The sequence below is a fragment of the Passer domesticus genome, chromosome 7, assembly GCF_036417665.1.
Source record: "Passer domesticus isolate bPasDom1 chromosome 7, bPasDom1.hap1, whole genome shotgun sequence".
Lineage (NCBI taxonomy): Eukaryota > Metazoa > Chordata > Aves > Passeriformes > Passeridae > Passer > Passer domesticus.
Genome location: NC_087480.1, coordinates 52,140,410 through 52,150,522, shown reverse-complemented (window position 1 = coordinate 52,150,522; position 10,113 = coordinate 52,140,410). Strand labels below are relative to the sequence as shown.

General features: G+C 52.2%; 1 protein-coding gene across 16 annotated transcripts in view; it reads right to left on the bottom strand.

The window, feature by feature from the left end:
- The window catches only part of PTPRF (protein tyrosine phosphatase receptor type F), a 375,635-nt gene that overhangs the window by 8,721 nt on the left and 356,801 nt on the right, over positions 1-10,113 (bottom strand). For all 16 annotated transcript variants that reach the window (XM_064428625.1, XM_064428623.1, XM_064428629.1 and 13 more), the window contains 4 exons: positions 9,641-9,764; positions 7,511-7,686; positions 1,550-1,669; positions 350-504 (listed from right to left, as the gene is read on the bottom strand). In XM_064428625.1, the coding sequence (XP_064284695.1) occupies positions 350-504; positions 1,550-1,669; positions 7,511-7,686; positions 9,641-9,764 (575 nt within the window). The remainder of the gene's footprint in view (positions 1-349; positions 505-1,549; positions 1,670-7,510; positions 7,687-9,640; positions 9,765-10,113) is intronic.

The following is a 10,113-nucleotide window of genomic DNA, read 5'->3' as shown; positions in this document are numbered from 1 at the left end:
TGCATATGAATGTTTGTAGAGGTCACTGCATGCATTTCTGTCAGTGATGTGCATCTGAAGGTACCACCCACTTATGCTGGGCACAGATAATTTAGTTTTGAAATGGCACTTGCAGTTTTGCAGGAAAATGTGTTTTCTGAGGCTCTCCACATAGCAGTGCTGTTTAATCTGATACAGCAGTAGCAACAGAAATGCCACCATTGCTTTACGACTGCTGGGCCTGTTCTGCTGCCAGCCCAAGCATGCAGTGCAGGTTATGCTACCACGAAACCCTTCCCACAAGAAGGGGAGACTCCACTTTCAGACAGGTTAAAGCTCCTGCAGCCAGAAGGCAAACACACAGTCCTACCTGCAATGCACAACCATGGGCCCAGCATCTGTTGGGTTGCAGGCCTTGACCCGTCGCAGGAAAGCGAGGATTGGGGTGGGGTATTCTGGGACCCCGTGATCGGGCCAAGCCATGAACTGGAACTGTCGCAGCTCTGTCTTCTCATTGGAGCCATTCTGTCGAAGACAAAGAGGAGTTGTTTTGCTTGAGAACATCTCACACCAGTGCAGGAACCCACTGACAGGGCAACAACACAACAGGCACGCAAAGCCCTGTGTGATGATGCATGTACTGGGCTTTCACCAGTGAAAATTTAGAGGAAAAATATTTATTGCAAATCTCCAATACATGCAGATGCTCTGTAGAAAGGCAGTTTTACAGACAACAGAGCATCTCTGCAGGAGGGGAGCAGACTGCAGGGAAGGTGAAAGACTCTTTTCTGCACAGCACAGGTTCACTACCCGCATACTCACTGCACGTTCAGGGAAAATGGGCACTGGTCATGGAAGGGCTACAGCAGCCAGTTCCCTCCCTGCTCCTCTGCATCATGGTGTCCCTGGGCTGGGTGATCAGCCTGTGTCTGCAGACTGCCCTACTCCTCTCTGGGCTTGGCTGAGTGATCCATGCAGCAAGCAGTAGGAATGGCTGTGTGGTTGCTGGGGCCTTCCTGAGGCACGAGTGTCCCCCCATGAGCACTGGGCTCCTGGCCCAGACTCAGTCACGCACAGAAGCACTTGCTGCAAAGCCTATCTGCATTGACACTGCTGCTGGCACTGCCCCATGGGATTTCCAAACACTAATGAGGAATGCAGCAGGCAGGAGAGAAGGGTTTATGCTCATGTCAGAAACAGCTCCTCCATTTGCATTATTAGTGACAGGAGTGATAAAAATTCACTGCTTCCCATGTTGTCCCCCTAATGGGAGGACAGCTGCTACCTGTACACTCACCAGAGGCAAGAACAGCCCTGCTCTGGGGCCATTGCAGAAAGCACACAGAAGAGCATCAAGTATCCAGGCCAAAGTCCAGTGGTAGCCAGATGCACAACCTGCACCTGATCTACTGCAGCCCATCTGTGAGACACAGCTCATCTGTGGACTGGCCACACACCTGGCCAAGCCAGGTACAGCCAGTGTCCCCTGCCTGTGGGCCATGGAGCACCCTGCAGCACTGGGAAGCATCTCTGCAGGACATGAACAGCAGCAGCCCAGCCAGTCCCGTACCTTGTACAGCGCAAAGGTGCGGACGGTGTAGGTCGCCAGCTCCACTGTATCCAGCAGCACCACCTGGATCATCCCATAGGTTTCTGTGCCCCGGCTCGGCCAGTACTGGTCACACTTTACCTGCAGGGAGGTGAGAAAAATGGGTCAGTGACTGGCTGCTGGCTGGGGCATTTGAGGTGAGGAACAGGGCTCTGCCCTTCAAAAGGTAAAGACAGAAATGACCCATTGTACGGGGAGGGGGCTCTAAAATCCAGGTTTCTTTCCCCCAGTGTCCCAATCCCCAGCAAAAAGGCAGCACCTGCTGGACCCCTTTCCATAAGACTTAGAATCACAAGAATATTCTGAGCTAAACTAACCCACAAGGATTATCTAGTGCAACTCTCAACTGAATGGCCCATATGGGAATTGAACCAATTTTGGTGTTATTAGCACCATGCTCTGACCAGCTGAGCTGATCTCAGTGAGTGGCTACTCATTGAAAGAGGGATTTTCCTTTTCCCCTGGAGCCATTGGTGGAACTGGTGAAGGGGGCCAGGCCACCAGACAAGAGCAACACCAGACAGCAGGACAGTGAGCAGCAATTCCTAGCAGTGATTTGTGCCTGCTGTAGTTCTTCTCTGCCTCCTGTTTGGTGACATGGGCATCTTTGGGGCTTTGCCTGAACCACCCCCTGCCTGAGCTCCACCCAGATGAAGAGAAGGTGGGCAGCTGTGGGATGATGGGAGAAGAGCTAGTGCAACAAGGAGGAGGAAATGGTGGTTTCTGTGGGCACTGCTCCACTCAAAGGGCAGCTGAGGTAAATAAGATGCAGTCTGTATCCCCAGCAGCTCCCAGCTACGCCAGCCTGGTGTCTTTGACACACAGCTGTGGCAGGACAGAGCTGAGTCCCGCAAGAACACAGCAACAGGCATTACCTTTCCCATAACATCCATAGTCTCCCAGGATGCCCCTGCCAGCATGGCCCTGGGCAGCAAACCACTCCTGAGACAGGTGGGACACAGCCCATGCCAGGGCTCCAGCCTGGATGCTGTACCCACCCTCTCTGCACTGCTGTAGCCTTGAGTGCATTGAGCACCACCAAGCAACCCCAACCTGCCCCTGTGGCAGGTGGCACACCCCTGAACATCTACATCTCCCAGGTGATTCAAAATGGCTCTGCAGGGAACAGATGGCAGCTTAGACACAGACACATCTTGTTCTCCCTGTGAAAGAAGACACAGACTGTGGCCAAACTATCCCTTCAGCCCCTTCCTGAGGCAGCACTGTCCCATCATGAAAACACTGCTGCTCCCTAGAAACCTCCTGCCTTGCATCAACCTTATCACCCCTTTCCAGCTCTGCAGTCAGAATGCTTTGAGCTACTGGCCACAGCTTTTGTTGCATCCCACTTGGCAGACAGCCAAACACATCCCCAGGGGCCCATCCCTCTGCCCCCTTCACCTCCCTGCACATCCCTCCCTGCTCACATACTGCTGCTCTCCTCCTCCTCTTCACAGCTCAGTGTTTGCAAACTACTCCTCCCTTTTTCTTTTTTTCTGTGAAGCCCCAAGCTCCCTATTTAATTGGCACCCTGAGCATCCCTGTTTTATCTGGTACCTGGCTCCCCCACCCTGCAGAGCCACAGTGCCTGGCTGACAGGAGGAAGACTTCATTCCCACCCATGTGCACCACACCGAAAATGGTTTCCCACCCTAGGAGAGAGGAGTGAATGGAAGATCATCTGTGCTTGTCAAGGAATAGTAAACTTAATTATTAGCAGAATGTGTTTACAGGGGAATGCGTGGGAAGGGAAACAATAAGCTTAATTAGGAATCAATGAAGTTCTGCCTTTTAATTGAAACCACTTGCAGCAGGGTGGGGCTTGTGAGAGCTAAGAGTCCTCATCCTGCACTCTGGCTCTAGAGTGCTGCAGCCTGGAGTCAGAGGGATGCATCTCTCCCTGCTTTTTGGGTTCTGCTCACAGTAAGGCTTGCCCTGGCAGAAGTGCCTGGAGCAAGGCTGCCTAATGGGGTACTGCAGGTGTCTGTGCAAGCAGAACAGCTCTGCTGTCTCCTGCCCAGGGTCTCCTGCTGTTTGTGCTGCCTTGGATCTATGGCAACATAACAACCCTGCAATAATCTCAGGATTCCTCTTCCTCACTTGGCACAGAGCATTTGATGCTGACTGGCTGCAGCACCAGCAACTTGGAGGTCACAAACATTATTTCACAGCTAAACTGACCCCATCTTGAGTGGCTGGCACCTGCAGGCTGTCTCCACGAGGTCTGAGTTTCTCTTGCCTGGCTTGGGCATGATGTGACCCTCTCTAAGGGTGAGGAGAGCAGCATGGCATCCTGCAAATGCTGGGGACAGCTGCTTGCTGTGGTTTGCAGGGGTTGTTTCAGGGAAACAGCACAGCCTGTCCCTGTGCCTGAGCCCACACCTCAGGGACAGCAGTCCCCTCCTGCCACCCACATGCTGCAGGGCTGTGTACTCAAGCACAAAACAAACTTCAGAGGAGTTCCCTGTGTGGGATAATAGCAATGCCTGGGCTGGTAATTGAAAATTATTTATTCATGACCAGATAAGAGTCAGTCACATTTTCTGCCAAATTTACCCATAATGTTTATGCCCCATTTTCAAGCTCTGTAAATTTTATGCTGAAGCCGATGCACTGTGGCACTAAAGCAGATAAGAAATGTTTTCTTCTGGCAGTGCTTGTTTCTCATTAACTTAAGGAGCACAGTAATGTCCTGAACAGCCATTTATTGCAGCTTTGCTGAGTGGCTCCTGTTCCTCCCCTCTGATGCCCTGGGCCCAAGAGCAGCCGGGCACCTCTCTTCAGCTTGAGAGCTGTGCTCTGCCCCCGGCCCTGCTCACAAGCTCCAGATGGCACTGCTGTCAGCAAAAGGGCTGGAGCATCATGTGGCTGCCAGGCTTCTCTTCCCCAGGGCCCTTGAGCACCAGCCTCTTAACACCCCCTCCCGAGAACATGAAATGCCAGGAGAGATCACACTCCAGAGATGGCTGCTTGGTGCTCTGGGCTGGAACAGAACAACCCACGGCACTGCCGTGGGAGACTCGGCTCTGCCAGGCTCTAGGGGATAGCCCAGGGCAGGAGAAATCCTGCTTTAATACCTCTCTCCTGGCAACACAGCCCGGCAGGGACGCACCACACTCGCAGCTTTGGGAAAGCTAATCTACAATGTGTGTTTCTGAACTGCCACCAAATGATTTTGAAACTGATTGTAAAGCTTTGAAGGCAGCTAAATTGCACAATCCAGCCATTTCTATCCTTTATGTGCTTCTCACTTTGTGAAAACATGAAAAAGGGAGGATGATTTAGACCATCAAGCCAGCTAAAATTGCAGACCATAAAAGCTGATGCTCTTTAAAGATTTTTTTTCCCCTTTGCAGCTCAGGAATCCTTTAAAGCAGTGTCACCCCCACAGGGCTGCCAGGCTGCCGCTGGTCCCGGTTGGCTTATCACAGCAGTGCTGATGGTGACCTGGGGAGCTCGCCTGCAAAGGCAGCAGAGCCTGCTCTGCACTGGGCAGCTCCCCGTGAGGCCCTGCTACCCACCCCGGGCTCTGCAGCTGGACACAGTCCTGTGCCAAAGCGCCCGGGCAAGGGGACTTTCAAGCAAGGTCACCCTTGGGTAATGCTGTGATGCCATGTGACTGCCTGGAGCAGTGCTGTCCCACAGCAGCCTGAGCATCAGCAGGCAGAAATGCTGCAGGGACCCGAGGGGTTACATCAGATGAAGTCTGAAGTCTCTGGAGCAGAATGAACTGAAAAACAGTGATTCATGTTGAAAGTTTGGAGCAATGGGCAATGACTGGGATTAGGATCTTCACTGGTCCCAAAAAGGTGTGCTCCCAAGAGAACTCTAGCCCTCACCAAAAGGGCATGAGGAAAAGCAGAGCAAGAAGGTGGCTAAAAGCAATTTTGGCTTGGAAGATGCTGAAAAAGACAACAGGAACCCCCAGAGAAAATAATCTCCTGGAAGTCCACATTGCAGCTCCCCACCAGGACCCTGCTGTGAGGGAATGCCCTGAGACCACAGGGTACAGCAAACACATCCAGGGAAGTCCTTGCTGTGAATCACTGGTTCAACTCAGGAGTGACCAGGCTTTTCCACTGCCTCTCCTGGCAACCTGCTTGTCCTACAGTGCCAGAGAAAACTGCTCACTTCTCATTAGTGCTGGGGATGTGCCAAAGAGGCAGCAGGACACGGGCAGGCAGTGCCAGAGAGCAAATGCAGGGGTCTGGGTCTGGTCAGGTCAGCCTGCAGCCCCTGGGCAGTCTGCCCAATCAGGCAGGCTGCCTGAGATTCTCTGAGGGCTCTGGTCACCTCCTGCCCACAACAAGGGTTCAATGTCACCAAAAGCCTGACCAAACACACTGTGTTTGGGACAGAAACCAATACTGCAGGATGATAGGATGGGGTGTGCTGGGGGGAGATAACACACAGCTCAGTGGCACAGACATCTCAGGCAAAGACAAGTCCCTCTGGGGTCAGAGGAAACCTGTTATCTTCAAGAAACATGCACCTTGGAGTGCCTTGCCATAACTAAGAAGCCCAGAAGTTAAGTGAGTCAAGACTCCGGGCATGGATTTATTTGGCAATCCAGAAGGGCTTTTCCTTGTTCTTCAAATATATGCTCCATCACTGAAATGTGAAGGCACAAAAAAGTCCCCATATAACCCTCAGCTGCAGAGCGCAGTTGATCAGAAGCTTCTGATCTTGCTTAGCCTGTGTGCCAAGCCCTGAGCCACAGGGCAGGTCAGAATAATTTCCCTGCCTGTTGGGCAGTGTGGGTGACAGTGCCCACTGGACAGAACAGGCAGGGCTCTGCAGCAGGAAGCACAGTGCAAAGCCAGGGTTGGATCTCTAGAGACAGCTCATCTCCAAGGAATGTTCTTTTCCCCTACAGGCTGTAGGGCATTTAAAGATGCCAGGAAACCCATCAGCAATGCCTGTTTTTTGGACATTAGGAAAAGCAGATCTGTTTTGCCATGATGATTGGTGGTTCCAGCCACTTCCTCCCAGCCAGGGTGGGCTGGGACACCCCTGCAAGCATTTCGGTGCTAAAGCTTTGAAAAGGAGGGAGAGCACGCAGGCAAAAGTTTTAACTAAACCCAAACTTGACCATTTCTGCTTCTCAAGAATGAGCTTATTGGGCTAAAAATAATCAGTGCTTCACAGCTTGAGTGCAGAAGCCCCTTCTGCTGTTGGCATGGCAACACTAAAATATTCTGCTAGTACAAATGCTCACTGCTAAAATTTTACTTTTAGGAGCAAACTGAATCATGAGAGGCAGAAGCTGCCTCATCCTTGGGCAGGCTTTGCCCAAAGGGTGCAGCTGGGCGCAGGAGCACTTGGTCACAGCTTACAAACTCCTGCTTCAGGGGCTGACTAAGAACCTCTGTCACGAAAACTGTATCATCTGCAGTGAGGGCTCCCACTCCTTCCCCAGCTCACGCCTTCCCCATGGTCTGCAGGCAGCTTTGCGTTTATTACATCAGAATATCTAATCCTGGCAGCATAAGCTGATAATTTATACATGTTGTCATTGGACAAGGCACAAATTAGTCTTGTTATTGCAATGAGACCCTGTCAGCCATTCCCCTGCATTGCCAGAAATGCCAGGGCCCTGTCAGGCTGCTGGATGCTGCCGGTTCCACCCAACTATTGCAGCTTCTGGGGTGGTCCACACTCTTCACCTCAGATGAGAGTGAGGTGGGCAGGAAAGGATGAGTGCACAAGCAGACATGCAGGCAAAATAGAGCTAAACAAGCAGGCCAGCAACATGAGGTTTTGCCACCCTTTTGCCCCACAGGGATATCCTTACAAGGCATTTGTTGCTGGGCTGCATGAAGCAGTGAGCCACATCACTGGAACAGCCCCTCCCTGGAGCACTCCCATTCCTCCTTTCTTGTCCCCAACAGCTCCAGAAAAGAGAGAAAGCACACACTGTACCCTGGACTTCTCCTCCAGCCTGGTCATCATGACTATAGTTGCTGTTCTCTGCTCCCACACCATCCTCCAGAAGTCGCTGAGGGTTTCCGGCAGCGGTCCCTGCGTGGCGATGTAGGCGTTCTGCTTCCGATAGCCATCAATGTAATTGGCGTTGATGTAATCACTGCCCGGGACCCCTGCGGGGGAGAAAGAGGGCAAAAGTTACTGGGGTAAGCCCACAACCCTGTACCTACTGCTCTGCTGGGCCCTGCAGGCAGGAGAAGAGGCTGGCATGTTCACAAGGCTCTTGACAAGTCTCCCTTATGGGGTGATGTCAGGATCTCTCCCAGGGATCCTGCAAAGGACAGGGATGGTGTCTGAAAGAAGAACCCTTTGTAACTCCCACATTAATGCAACAAGCAGGCAACACCAAAGCAGAGAGACAGCTGCCACATGCACACAAAGGAAAATTCACAGGCAGGAATATTAAGGAGCTCATTTGGCCCCAAGCAAGTGACTGAAATAATTGTCTTAAATTCACCAGCAATTTGTTATGGTCCTACAGCACCTTTTAAAAATGAGGCTCCTTTATTAGCTTGTCTCTGTTAGCAAAGGATGTCAGGCAGGGATGCTCCCCCATCCTTCCTGCAGGGACAACTATCCTCAAGGAGCCAGAGATCTTCCTCCTACCACCACTGAAACCCTTCAGTGTGAGACCCCCTCTGCTGCCTACTGGCAGAGGCTGCTCCAGCCCCCATGAGGCCTCCACCACTTTAAGGAAAAGAATTTTTCATAAAGGCCTTTAAAATGCAAACACATAGTTACTAAAATAAATTTGGCAAAGCAGAGGCCTGAGGCTGCTTCCAAACCCTGCTCAGCATGGGCTGCCCAGGCTGCAGGGATAGAAAGCAGCAGGAATCTCATTGTCTCCCCAGGAGAGAGCATCTGCATTTCATTAGAGAAAGGAAATAAAGCTGGGGGTCACCCCTCGTCCTTCTGTCCTGGGGAAAATTCTACAGCTCTATTCTCCAGGTCTCAGCAGTCTCCAGCAGACACACAGTGCTGGCAGCTGGAGTGCAGCGCTTGGCTCCCTTGGCACGGGCGGCACGGAGCTGGCAGGGTGCTGCGGGAACAGTTCCCAGGAAGGCACAGACACTACGTACAGCAACTGAGTCAGGCTGCAAAACAGGGATTCCCTGTGTGCTCACCCCACAGCTGTCTGTGAGGGTTTGCCCGTGAGCAGACATGCCAGGCCTTCACATAGCTGCTGCTGCTGCTGCTGCTTAACAGGACTTGCTGTGAGGGACTGCTTGGACCCCTCTCCACCTCTTGAAGAGGATGAATAGTGCACTACCACTAGAAAAGGCTTTTCCGTCTCCCAAAAAAGGAAGCTAGTGACTGTAGGGCCACCTGTGTGCAAAGCCAGGCCCCAGTTCCTTCCCCAAGCAGGGGGCATTGACTTAGCTGTATCTTCCTCATCCTCCATCAGTGGGCTCAGATCCAGGTGAGCAGAGCTGGGTACTGTTTTATAAAACAAGGGGAATGGGTGAGCTTGGGCTCCAGCTCCTCTGTGTGCAAGAGGACTAGAAAAATGTATTAGCCCAAACTCCAGGGATGTGGGGCTGGTTCTTATAGTCATGGGGGTCAGTGCTATGGTCACCAGGGCCTGATGCTCCCATGGAGGACAGGGATGTATGGAGTCTGATGTCCCAGGTGAAGGAGCACCCCCTCACCCTGTTCTACTCTGGGCACTTAATTGGGACCATATATTGACAAGTCTCAGAGAAAGATACTGGCCCTACAATTGTGTTGGGACAGAGGGTGGCAATGGCACTAACAGTGCCATGACTCACCATGCAGTGAGGGAGGCAGCTGAAGTCACACAGAGAGAACAGGAGTGGGACAGGAGGCTGCTGGGACAGACATGTTTGCTACCAGCAGTACTAAGAAGCAACCACACAGAACACACTACCCTGAGGACACTGGGAAAGCTTTACAGTGCCTTTTCTCCTCTGGCCAGCCAGAACACATATTTGATCGTGCTGATGCTTGGTGTTTGTCCCTGCTCAGCTTAGAACACAGAAAAAGATGGTCTCCTTGCTACAGTCAGGTTGAGCTGCTTGTTGGGGTGCCCCCTGCAGTTACTCTTACCATCGATGGAAGTCAGGATGACACGTGAGTGGTCATAGGCTATCACATTTGCATAGCGGTTTTTCGGTTTATTCACTTCCAGGTTGGAGTTCTCCCAGGTGAACTGCTGCCCAGGATCAATGGACTGTGGAGAGAAGGAGAAGGAAGGAATTGGTAGCGGTTCCAGCACACTAGAGTGCTGCAGCACACGAGTTTCAGTCACGAAATCTGCATTGCCCTGCACACCTCTCCCCAAGCCAGACACAGCTTCCATGGGTGTCCACGGCAGTAGCACCAAGCCAGACCCCACTGAAAATCAGTTTCCAGTGGCACATGCATCCCACTATCTGCAGGCAAAGCAGTCCCTCACTGGGGCAGCCTGCTGCGGATGAGCCTTCATCTCCTCTGCTGCATGCTCATCCTTTCCTCTGGAGTTACCCATCAGCAGAAATTTGGTCTTCTGCCAGGATTCCAGAGAGACCTGACTGTGCAGA